Below are 12,812 nucleotides of genomic sequence, written 5' to 3'. Positions count from 1 at the left end.
TCCTTTTTTTTTTTTTTTTTTTATTTTTTTTTTTTTTTTTTTTTTTTTTTGGTACCAGGGATTGAGGCAGGCACCAGAACCACTGAGCTAAATCCTTGGCCCTAACTCCTTTTTCATAAGGAGATATGGATGAGTCTTTTTGTGGTCAGGGCAGAATGTTCTGGTTTAGATCTAAAATGGCCCTCAAAGCTGCATGTGTGTAGAAGGTGATTGTACCGTGGGGTGTTATAGCTGACTTGCTGTCCGGTGGTGGGGTCTGGTTGGAAGAGGCAGCCATGACGTGGGAAGGTGTATCTCCTTTCCCAGCTCCTCCCTTGATTCTCTGCTTCTAGGCCACCACGAGGTGACCACCTTTTCCTCCACCATGTCTCTCTGCCATGCCATCTTGCCTTAGAGCGAGCGAACTATGGACTGAAATGTAGGCCAAAATAAACCTCTTCTCCTTTAAGCTGTGGAGTGTCGGCGATTTTATCCCAGTAGTGAGAAAACTGAGGCAGATGTAATGACGGGAGATGTCCTCTTCACCCTGCTGTGGGTACCGTGGCCCTCAGCAGCTCAGCAGAGCCCTTTGAGGCCTGCTGCTTCTGGCTGATAAGGGACTTTGAGGACCTGAGAGTCCTCTGGCAGCTGAGCTCTTGCTTCACTGCATTTGTGGAGAGGTGAGTTCTCTGCAAACTCCCCTGTTTGAAGCAGCTTCGTGTGGTACTGGAAACACATGGGTGGGGGTAATGGCAGAGGCACGGGAGGTGTAAGAAGAAGATGTGTCACTGCTGCCCCTGGGCAAAGGGGCTCAGTATAGTCAGCTGTCACTAGCAGCTGAGATGCTGGGAGGGAGTTTTGCTGTGTTGGCAGCTGGACGCAGCATGGCCAGCAATCAGATGGCTCCAGTTCTAAAAGCAGGAGTGTTTTTAAGGCAAAGTGTGGTGCTTTGGCCAATGTGACTATAAGCCTTTGTGCCTGGTCTAAAAGATTCTTTTCCTCTGAAGCATAATGATTTCTACCCAGCATTCAAGTGGAATGTGACTCAACTCATGGTTCCATTTGGGCCCATTCACATTGCCAATCTCTTCATTACTAACTGTCCAACTTTGTTTCTCCCGCATAGCTCAGCTTAACCATTTCCCCAGGGTTCATTGTAGACCCTGAGCCCAGGCCATCTCTCTTGTGCACAAGGCACAATGAGATGGTAGAGGTTAGGGCCGCAGGGAGCCTTCCCTTGTCATGATCCTCCAGTAACCGGAGTAGCAGAGCAAAGTTATGGCACTGTGTGGCGTGTGGAGGGAAGCTGTGAGAGGCCACGGAGTGTCCCTGTCTTGTGGGCAGGAACGCTGCCAGTTGCAGCCATTGGAAGGCTTCCTGGGTCATGCTGGAGTTTCTAGACTTTACCCTCTGACCTGAGGAAGACGTTAAGCCCAGAAGGAAAGTGATTAGATTTGCACTTTAGGTAGACATTTTCCCCGCTTTTCTGGCAGCTGGTCAGATTAGATTGTTTTAGTTCAGGGTAGCACAGATGCAGAACTGGAGAGATTTTAAGATGATGGAGCCAAATTGGCAGAAGTTGGTGAGTGGATGAGGGGGAGGTAGAGACTGTGGGGTAGTGATGGGTAGAGGAAGTGACACGCTCTTCTGAGATGGATGCTGCAAGGGCAGAGCGAATCTGTGCAAAGTGGAAGCCAGTGTGATAGTGACTGAAGGAGGGAGTGGCTGGAACCTCTGTCTGAAGGAGAGTTCTCTCTTGCAGAGGTACCTGGGGGGATGGGAGCATCCCAACACCCAGGGGCCCTTCCATACTGGCTCATGCCCAAAGGAATGGCATCGGGAGCCTCCGACTCCTGGGAAGCTCCTGGCTGGGCCCATCTCAGCACCAGCTGCTGATCCTGTCAAGCCTGGAAGTTCTTTCCTGAAGCCCAGGATGGTCTGAGACACTCACAGTTTCCTGGAACAATTTCTTCATCTTTGGAAGAAACGCAGTAGCTAGAAGGATGAACAGGGCAAGTTCCTGTGAAAAGAATCAAAAGGAAAATTCAAGCAAAAACTCTGGAGCACGATGTTAAAGTTCAGTTCTTTGTGCTCCAGGAACTGAAGAAACTTTGAGCTGTACCTGCTTCCGGGGGCGGCTGCTTCTAATTTTTCCCAGACAGAAGAAAATGCCCTGTCATTAAGGAGGAGTGTCCCATCCTCCTGAGTCTCAGGCTTCGCAGCACTTGAGTCTCCACCCTGTGACCAAGGCTTGCCATTATTACAGGCTTCTCAGATAAGCTCTGGGAGGTCGCCTTTGTCCAAAATATTTCAGATCGACTTTTCCCCTTTTCTCTGAAGTAAGCGATTAGCCACACACTGATAAATTACTATGAAGTAAGGCTGGCAGTCTCCACGAGTGGCAGTTAGCTAGCACTGAAGGAACTTGGGTGTGAAGAGCTCCTGAGGAGCATGCTAAGGGACAGCTGTGGCTGATAGTACTGACTTTCCAGCAGTCACCCACGGATCTGCAGGGGGACTGATAATCAAACACTCAGGCTGGAGAAAGAACCATTCATGTGGACACTTGCACTTAAGAACACGATACATACCTCTCTCTCTAACCCCCAGAAGGAAAATAGATACCTTGCTCTTAATAGCCCTCATTAGAAGGACCACTTCAGAACCACCATTCAGAAAGCATTGCAGGGAAACTTTCCACTCTTTAGCTAGGCTTTCCAAAAATAGTTGAAGCTGTGTGCGAACCGGGCCTTGTCTGTCCACCCACAGGAGAAGGCATGAGAGCTTGGTATACTGAAGAATGTTGCAAAGGAATTTGCATGTTCTGATAAAAGGAAGAGCTTTGGAAAAAGAGACAGGGAGAGAGAACCCAATCCAAGGGTGAAGCCTGGCATGGTGGTGCACACCTGTAACCCCAGCACTCTGGGAAACCGAGGCAGCAGAATTGCAAGTTTGAACCCAGCCTGGGCAACGTAATGACCTAGTGAGACCCTGTCTCGATGAATGAATGAATGAATGAATGAATGAACGAACGGAGAATGGGGTGATCTTTAATGTTTAGATTCTTTCTGGAATCTGACCTCAAGTCGTCACGGTTCTGAGCTTGGTGTCCTTTCATTTGCCGCGGGCAGGTGTTCTGCCATTAAGAGGCAGCCAAGCAGGGTGGAGTCCCAAGTGCCCCATACTGTGGGGCACACACCTGGCATTTGCTTTTTGCCCATTTCAGTGATTTCATCTGTAACTCACATCTGTCCCCATGTGGTTACTCCGTTAGCTCAGTATGGGAAGAGCGCCATGCACTCTCCTACCTTTCTGTCACGGATTTAAGGATCCGTTTTTTGAATAGATGATATTAATTATCCTTTCCATGTTTTAGTGAGAATGTATTTGGCTGCAAGAAACAGAAAACTTATCACAGTGCTTAAGCAAAGCAGGTTTTTCTTATGCAGAAGACAAGTCCTGACTACTGCCTGCCTTGCAAGCGCAAGGACCCAAGTTTGATCCCTGGTACCAAAAAAACAAGACAAGTCCTGAGGCAGGTGTTGCTGGCACTGGCTGTGTAACGTTGGGTATAAGAGTTGTGTGTGTGTTTGTCTGTCTCTTCTTTCATTAGCCTTTCCTGCATGGTGATAACATGGCTTCTCAAGCTCTGTTCATTATATCTACATTCATGGCTGCGGGGAGGAGGCAGAAGGGTGGTGCCACACACTTTCCTTGGAAACTTCTGTGGAGGACTTCTGAGGTCTCATTGTAAGTCCTAGTTCCCTAGCCCACTTGTCCCAAAAATGAGGTTTCCATGGTTGGCTTGGCCCAGCCTCTCATTTCCATCACCTAGGAAATTGTCAGCTGCAGACAAATTTGAGATTCTGTTAAGCTAAGAGAATAGAAAAAAGGGGGAAGTTTTTGGAGTCAGATCCTTGCTACATAGTTCAGGCTGGCCTTGAATTCACTATGTAGTCCAGGCTGGCCTTGGACTTGCAAAGATCCTCCTGCCTCAGCTTCCTGAGTGCTGGAATTACAGAGATGCCCCACCACACCTAGCAAAAAAAAGGAAATTTTGAATAAGCAGGCAGCAGTATCTGCCACAAGTCTTCAGTGACCAAGGCCAAAAGAAGGCACTGTTCCCCTCTCATTTTTCATGATGATGATAATCACTCTAATTAAAAATTATTACCACAAAAGACTACAGAAAATGACCTTAATAAATAAAGACTTGAGAATTTGGCAACATATTTCAGAAACTTTTGATCCATGGTTTCATTTATAGGAACGCGTTCTACAGAAATTATTGTAACTGAGTACAAAGATTTAGCTACAGGGATTTTTTTTGCAACATCATTTATAAGAATGGAGGAAAAAAGGGAGGGAGGGTGATAAAAAGGGAAGGGAGGACGCGAGGGACGGGCAGTGGAAGGAGGAGTGCAGGGAGGAAGGAAAGAATCTGAACATCCCACAGTAAGAAATTGTTTAACTCTGTATTGTTCAGTATAGTATTAATTGCGCAGTAGCTAAGATCTGGTAGAAGATCATATAATTGCCTGAAATGTTGTCATGCTGTAAATTTCAGAAAAGGTTACAAAATGACCTGTGTGATGGCGTTCTGTTACACGTGAGATGGGCGCCTGTACAGATAGATACTTTAAGTTTATGTGGTTAGTGCTTATCTCTGGATGTTAGGGCCATACGTTAAAAAAATTTTTTTTTCTAAATTGTGTTATTCAAGTTCACGAGCTTTTTTTGAGTAGTAGGGGAAAAGTGGACAGCCTCATACTTAGAGGGGTTTTCCATGGAGGGCGGTCATCTGGCGCCTCCCGTCGCTGCTAGTGGGCTCTCCTCACGGAGTCTGTGAAGGGACGCTTCCCCGCTTCCTCCTCCAGGCTGCTGGGCTGCTTCCAGGTTTCCATCTTTGTGGATAGTGCTAGGATTATTAGCGTTATATTGAAGGCCTTTTTTTTCCCCATATTCTCCTTTATTTTCACAGAATAGTTCCCCAGAAGTGATATCACTAAGTCAGTAGGTATAAAGATTTTTTTTCTACTCATGATTCACGTTGCTAAATTGCTTCTCAGTGGGCCTGTACCAAAACACAAAGCTTCCAGAAAGATCTTGCCAGCACTGGGGTTTATAATTGTATTTAGTGTTTGTTAATTTAGCAGGCAAAGAATGGTATCTAATTATTTTGATTCTCATTGCCAGTGAGAAGCTGGACAATCTTTTCTGTAAGTTGTTCAGTTATTTTATTTTTAATTCATGGATTTTGCTATTCGTCTGTTGGGGTTTTCATTTTTTCCTTTTCATCTTATACAAACTCTTTCTATAGTAAAATTGCCCTTTTTTTATGTCCCTAGCCTAGCTATAGATATTTCCTTCAGGCTATTGTTTTCTTTCTTTGTTTCCCCCCCTTTTATATTCAAAAGTTTAAAATTATACAGTCAGGCCTGTCACTTTGTGATTTTTTTGTTATTGTTTCTTCCAAGTTTAGGAAATTACCCTTTCACCCCTCAAGCATAAGTTTGATAAATGTTCAATTCTGTTTGCATCCAGATTTTTAAAGGTTGGACTTTTTTTCACACTTACCTCTTTAACTTAATAGTAGTGTAGCATGCTAGTAGTTTTTAGTAAGGATTTAAATACCATGCCCCCATTTACTAATGTGAAATTATATGCTGAGTAATCTTCCTCACTAATTTATGACTTTTTTTTCCATAGCTGTTTTTCTCTAACTGGTAGGGGCTGTTCATCACCTGTTTGTTCTGTTTCTGTCATGAATCTGCTAGTGACATTTATTTCAAATTATGTATTTGATAAGGCTTTTCCTCGTTCATGAAGTTCCAAGCTTGTTTTCTGAAATTTTCTTCTTGATTTGTTCCAATTTGAATGTAAACAACGTCCTCTACAGATTTCAGAGTTCCTTTGCGGGCAGGAGCCAGGTCTTCTATATTATTGTTTGTTTCCTCAGTGAATCAAATTCCCTCTGGCTGCTTTCCACAAGGTGTGTGGGGATGCTGGGGCTCTGCCATCAAGGAATTCAGGACATGAAGTTTTTATTGAAAGAGTCCCTGTAAGAGGAAGGGGGACTTTGTCCATCTCTGCTAAGTCTCGTGTCTTAAGCAACAGGTAATATTATTTTCCACTGACAGCTCCAGAAGAGCTGAGTATGCAGCCCCGTGGCGGTGGCTTTATCAATGGGGCCGGTGGAAGCAGCCCAGGCTGATATAGAAAAGCTGCTCTTTTCCTCCTGGACCAGTGATGGCTAACTTTTTAGAGCTTTCAGTGACAGCAAACAGCCTGCTGCAGCAGTGTGCCATAGGTTCCCTACCCTGGCCTACACCATGGTGCAGCAGGGCTTACCCAGCACTTGTTATCCGTCAGAGTTTCCCAGGGCAGACTGCAGCTGCTGGTGTTGTGAAGACACTCAGAGGAGAGCGAGCCTGTGCTCAGGGGATAAGTGAGTCTTCAGCAAGACCTTGGGATTCTCTGCAGCCTTGCAGCCTGTTAGCTCTTTCTGTTTCTCAGCAACCATGTTTGAGCTTCCCATTGCTTTATAATAAAGGCATTGCCTATCAGCATTGCCCGTTCTCTGTTCAGACAGTGTATTTGCTAATTAAAATCCATTGCCTTGTCAGTGACTATGAGCCAGTGATTGATATGATTGCCTTGAGATTATAAAGACATTTTTATTATGGAAATATCAAAAAGCAGAAGTGTAGAGTAATGAATGCCTTGCACGTATCACCTGAATTTCAAGCTATTAACATTCTGAAACATTTCATCTCATTTATTGTTGTTGAAGTACTTTATAGCAGATTGAATGATGATTAAGCATGTAATCATAAGCCACATGTTGCATTTTACTGTTTTGTATCTTAAGCTTTTAAAAACTAGAACATTCCTGTGCTCGCTTCGGCAGCACATATACTAAAAAAGCTAGAATATTGCTTTCTCCAAATTTTTGGGGTGGTTTCCTTTTACATGACATTGATTTACAAGCATTCTTGAACCTATACAATAGGGTTTGTGAAGTTTTTCATGGATTCCTTCTGTGATGTTGCAATATTTCTTCTGTTGCTTTTGTCTTAGTTACTGTTAGACTTGCGTTTTTAATTTGTTTTTAATACTTCAGCATCAAACCAGCTTCAGTTACTTAAGTCGTGCTCAAGCCTTGTCTTGGCCAGTAGTGTTTACTGAGAAAACATTCCTTATATTTATTTCTTTTTAATCTCAAGATTCTTTTGGATTTATACCAAATGTATTGGCTTAAAGCTGGATATACAATAATAAAGATGAGTTCTGAATAGCAGTCACAAATAAAATTAATCAAAACTTTAATAACTATTCTTCATGTTCAGTTTGCAGAGAAATTTCAGGAGGTAAAAGAAGCTGCCAAACTCGCCAGAGAAAAGTCCCAGGAGAAAATCGAGACTTCAAGTAATCATTCCCAAGTAAGTAATTTGTCCGCAAAATAAATTGTGATCAGCTATTGAGATGCCTCTTTCCTTGTCACTCATGGCAAGAGAAGTTTAGCAGTAAGGCATTTTGAAGGACTTTTCAACTATTAGCCTGCTCACAGAAAGATGGATGTGACATGTTTTTATGAGACTCTTGAATTTTTCAAGATGTGGTAATATATGTTTGACAGAAAATGGTTGATGAAATTAGAGTTAATGCCGGTTCCCGGCCCCTGAGAGACATTCTGTGGTCACTGCTTAAAGCCAGTGGCAAGGCAGCATGCTCTCTTGCTGCAGTGAGAGGTGAGGTCTCCATTATGATGCCCATCAGTCTGCCTTGAGCCCGTTAGAGAAGAAATTTGGTACTAGACAGCAATGTGTCTCTCTCCCTCTTTTAACAAAATCCGAGTGGGAGATGGTATTCCCACAGCTGTTTCTTGGTTGGAGGAGAGCTGTCTGTGCCAGTAATCGAGTAGTCTGTCCGCTTAGAAGTGTGACGTTTGACTGAAAAGGACCCATTTTAGCCTGGCATAAAATATCAGCATTCTTGATGTCTACATTTTATATGAAGTGGTGAAGAAAGTCTTGGCAGAGAGAAATTCAGGGAAAGGGAAAGGGAAAGTTCGGGACCAGAAAGTTGGGGTCAGGATAAAACATGATGGCTGGGCTCGACGCGATGTGCAGATATGCCTGGAATACTGTGCAAGACCTGCCATTCTTCATTAGTGGAGAGTTTATTTACTAGTGGTTTGCTTGTTCTTGGGTAGCCAGTGGACATTGGAGGTGTCCATGACTATTGATCAGGAACTGGCATGAGGGTCATGTATAGCTGGTAAGGCAGGTAGATAGAAGGCTGTAAGGGGCAGGAGCCCTTCAGAGGCAGCCATAGTTCAAACAAGGAAAAGATGGGTGTCAGGAACAGATCCAGCAACAAGTACCAGGAGGCCTGGGTGTCTGGAGCTGCCAAGCTCTACTGTAGACCTGACCGTCAGCCTCACAGAAGGAGTGAGGAGAGGAAGGCAGAAGCCAGAGCTAGTTTAGGGAGAGGAGCCAGCAAAGAAGACAGGGGAGGAGGTCTAGCATTACTGCCCCCAAGTGGGGACCTTCAACATTTGGCGCTCACAGAAGAGGGCAGAGAGCACCTTGGGTTCTTGAGTCTGCTGGAAACCTGCAGCTTGGGCTATTTAACGAAGACAGAAGTTAGTTTTGTTTGTTCGTTTATTTTTGACAGTATTGGGCATCTAAGAACCTTTGCACTGTGCTGAATCCTCAGCCTCCTTTATTTTGAGACAGGGTCTAGCTAAGTTGTCCAGGCTGGGCTCAAACTTGTAATCCACCTGCACCATCATCCCAGAGTGCTAGGAGTTCAGGTGTGTGCATATTAGGTCTGTCTTATGTTCCCAGAAACTTGGCCTGAGCTTGTCTTACAAAAGATACCCCTGGTGGATTTATGGAAATGAATGTATATGAGGCTGCAGGTGGACAGAAGCTCTCCTGAACCTTTCTAAGTAACTTTAATATACTAAGTGCTACTAGTTAATTTAGTATACCAATTACTTAGTAATCTCAGGAGCTGTAAAACTGGACACTATTTTATAGAAATGTTCCATAGTTTAGAGACTTTCTAATACACTGTCTTATGGGACACAATGGCACACATACCTGTAATCCCAGCTACTCAGGAGGCTGAAGAGGAAGATCACACATTCAAAGGCAGCCTGGGCCTGTAGTGGGAACCCCATCTCAAAATAACAAAACAAGTGATGGAGATTTAGCTCAGTGGCACCATGCCTGCCTTGTAAGTGCAAGGTCCTGAGTTAGATCCCCAGTACCAGAAAAACAGAAACAAAGAAAAACAACAAAACAAAACCACATATACACACATATATACATATATATAAGAGAGAGAGAGAGAGAGACAGAGAGAGAGATTGAGAGAGAGAGAGGGAGAGAGTCTTTTTCTGAATATTATATGTTATAGTATTCTCTTTAAACTTAAAAGGCAGAATTTCTCTATAGGTGGTTTTGTTTTAATATATGTCCCCTCAAAATAATTTTAAAACTTAAAAAACAAGTATATCCAATACAATATCATTGTGTGTATGTTAATTATGTAGAAATGAATTTTTCTCTCAAAGCTTTAGTTTTTATTTGCCATTCCTGATGTTTCCTTAGATACAGAGATCATTGTACATTTTTTTCTTTTTATTAGAAATCAGTTGCTTATTTTCCTGAATTTCTTAAAGATGAATACTTTGACCAAGATTTCCCAGTAGTTGAATATTTAAGCAGCCTAATTACAAAAACAATAAGGGTTTTTTATTATATAAATAAAACATATATCACACTTTAAGAAGAGAATAAAAATCACCAGCTCTGTTCCTATTCAAAACTGTTTTAATGGCTAAACAGCATTCCTATGTGTTTGTGACATGACTTATTCCACTAAGCTCTTAAAATGTGCAATATCTGTGCTGTTTCTAGTTTTTCAACATAAATAACACTACGATGAAAGTTCCTGCCCATCTTTATATGTGTTATGGTTTCTTCAGGATGAACTCCTGAGCAGAAGTATGGGTGTGTTTAAAGCTTTTGATGTGTCCTGTGCACTTGGCCTACAAAAATACACAGTTCCCGCTCCCACCAGCAGTGAATAAGGGTTTTTCTCCCCACACCATCACTAAGAAAGCTTTGTTGATTTAACAGATGAAAAATGTATCTCATTGGATTTATTTTTCTAGTGACAATAAATATTTTTGTTTATTTGTACTTTTCTTTTGTAAATATCAATAGTCCTTTTCTTTATTTAAAAAATTAAGTTATCTTTTTTGTATTGATTCCTAAGGGATTTACATATTTTTTAACATGGCAAATTTTGAACACATACAAAACCAGGCACAACTGTACAATGAACCTCTAGGTCCCCATAGGTCAGCTTTATTAATTAGGAAGTTTTGACCAGTTATTCTGTGTATGCCCCCCACTTCTCTCTTGTTCCTGTTTTAAAGCAAATCCCAGATATATTATTTCATCCATAAATACTTTAGTATGAAGCTTTAGACAATAAGGACTCTTTAAGAGTTTTTCAGTAGAGAAAAGGCATTAATATTTTACATATAATATTTGCTGCAAATACTTTCCCCAGGTTTTTGTTTGCATTTTAATTTTGTTTGTGACTTTTTTTTTTCAGTGCAGGAATTTAAAATTAGAATTACTGACATTGTGAAATGGGAAGAAAGGGGCTAAAGGTATAGGAAAGGTGGGATGGGTAGGGGAAGGGTAATGAGGGGAAAGAAAAAAATGTGAGATAATGAAAAGATGGAAATAAAGTGTTTGTAGATGGGGAGGGGAGGAGGGGGTGAAGGGAGGGCAGGGACAAGGGGAAAAAATGAGAACCAAAACCTGTCATGTAGAGGTACAAGATCCCAATGATGAATGTAACTGTACTGTATCCCTAAAATGTACTAGTAAACTCAATTAAAGCTGAAAAATAAATAAATAAAATTAGTCAGATTTATGCATCATTCCTTTCATAGTTCTTCCCTTTGCCTTTATGCTTATTAGAGGCTAAATAAAATCTAAGATCTTATCTAAGACCAGATGAGATTTCATTTCCGGGTGGTCTGGCTTATTCAGAAACCACTTTAGGATATTCATAACAATGCTAAGCAGTAATGGAGACAGCAACATCCATATCTGGCTCCTATTTTTTTGGTACCGGGGATGAAACTCTTTTGAGGCAGGTGGCAGAACCACTGAACTAAATACCACGTCCCTGGCTCCTATTTTTAAATGGATATGTTAATCTACTTCCCTGTAGCCCAAGTATTTTTAAGTTATCTCAGCTTTAATACTTTTTCTCTGCCTTCATTCACTATGTCTTGTTATTTATTTTTTTATCTAGTGTCTCTGCCCCTTTTAACCTTTGTCTTCTGTCTTGTGGTATATAAGAAGTCCAGATGCGCAAACTTTCTGGGTTTATCTGCAAAGTTTAAATAAAAAAAGTAGCAGCCCCAGGTGTTCTCTTATCAGTGAAGTGGGCAGACTTTATGGTCTCCTGCTCTTTAGGGTATTTTTCCCCTGTAATTGGTAGCCTTTTTTAGCCTCTTTTGTTTGTTAGTATTCACTGCCTTCTGGGTGAATAAGTTGGTTCATCCACACTCACAAACATGTAGTTTCTCGTTGTACCTAATTTTCTGCCAGTGTGGGGACAAACAGTAATGTGTAGAGATAATTCACTTTGGCCAGGAATCTGGGTGTGAAACCCCATCTCCTACTCAGGCATCCAGTGTCAATGGGACGGACGATGAAAAGGCCTCTCATGCAGGTCCAGCCGACACACACCTCAAGTCCGAGAACGACAAGCTGAAGATTGCTCTGACGCAGAGGTGAGTCTCCTGGTTAAAACCCAGTCCTGCTATCTGCACATTCAGCACTTCCTGGGGGGCAGGGTTTCAGACAACTGAGAGAAGTCTAGGCCCTGTTCAGAGCCTCTCGTCTTGTCTCCCGGTCAAAGGAAAACCAAGAGGTTTTGCATGGCCTTCTCTGTCTGGCCAACCACGTCAACATCAGTTAGTATGTGTGTGAATGTGGGAAAGTGTGTGAGTGAGGTGGTGTGTGTGTGTGTGTGTGTGTGAGTGTGTGTGAGTGTGTGACTGAACGTAGGAGAGGGAGAGTGCAGGTGTGCAGGGCAGTGAGTTGTGTGCAAGGGACAGTGCACGAGTATGAGAGAACATATGGAATGTCTCTTAAATTGGGCTTTGTTTTTGAGGAGACACGTTTATTATTTATTCATATGTAAGATTAAGTCATTATCCAACAGAAGTATATAAAAAACCAAGAAACAATGAAAAATAGTGTGAAATCACATAAGTCATTGGGCAAAAGACATAATTTAGGTACATAGGATATATACTTGAAGAAGAGATTTCCTTTACTGTATGAACTGAAACCATAAAATACCTAAGAATAAACTTGCCAAAAGCCATACACGATCTGCCTGAACCAATCTTTAAAATGATTTTGAGGTTCATAAATTAATTACTTAAAAAATAGAAACATATGTGTTTTCTCCTTTTAAATATATTTTTTTAGTTTTAGTTGACTGTATTTTACGTATTTATGAAGTACGGTGAGGTATGGTGTGATGCATGCGTACAGTGCATCATGGTCTGAGTAAGTGGCATATTCATCACTTCAACATAGAGTGATACATTCTTTTGGGAAGTGGTAAGAAACCTTGATATTTTGTAAGGAAGGTATCAGTTTCTGTTAAGTAGATCTATACATTTAACATGATCCCCAAACTAGAATCGAGGTGATTTAAATTTTTAACAATGACACAAGCTGTGCTAATGTTTCTGTGTTGAGGACCAGCCCATGGCT

At 42.0% G+C, this 12,812-nt stretch overlaps 1 protein-coding gene across 6 annotated transcripts in view; it reads left to right on the top strand.

Annotated features, from left to right (window-relative positions):
• Positions 1-12,812, top strand: part of Homer2 (homer scaffold protein 2) — a 97,348-nt gene that overhangs the window by 65,929 nt on the left and 18,607 nt on the right. For 4 of the 6 annotated variants that reach the window (XM_010621164.3, XM_010621165.3, XM_010621169.3 and 1 more), the window contains 2 exons: positions 7,329-7,421; positions 11,676-11,815. In XM_010621164.3, coding sequence (XP_010619466.1) covers positions 7,329-7,421; positions 11,676-11,815 — 233 coding nt within the window. Of the gene's footprint in view, positions 1-1,500; positions 1,562-7,328; positions 7,422-11,675; positions 11,816-12,812 lie in introns of those variants that run through there. The other 2 variants (XM_033761111.1, XM_010621166.2) reach the window with 2 other exon arrangements.

This window comes from Fukomys damarensis, unplaced genomic scaffold, assembly GCF_012274545.1.
Source record: "Fukomys damarensis isolate Sample0158 unplaced genomic scaffold, DMR_v1.0_HiC HiC_scaffold_7, whole genome shotgun sequence".
NCBI classification, from domain to species: Eukaryota; Metazoa; Chordata; class Mammalia; order Rodentia; family Bathyergidae; genus Fukomys; species Fukomys damarensis.
The sequence above is the reverse complement of the archived record's forward strand: the minus strand, read 5'-3'. Positions and strand labels throughout refer to the sequence as shown.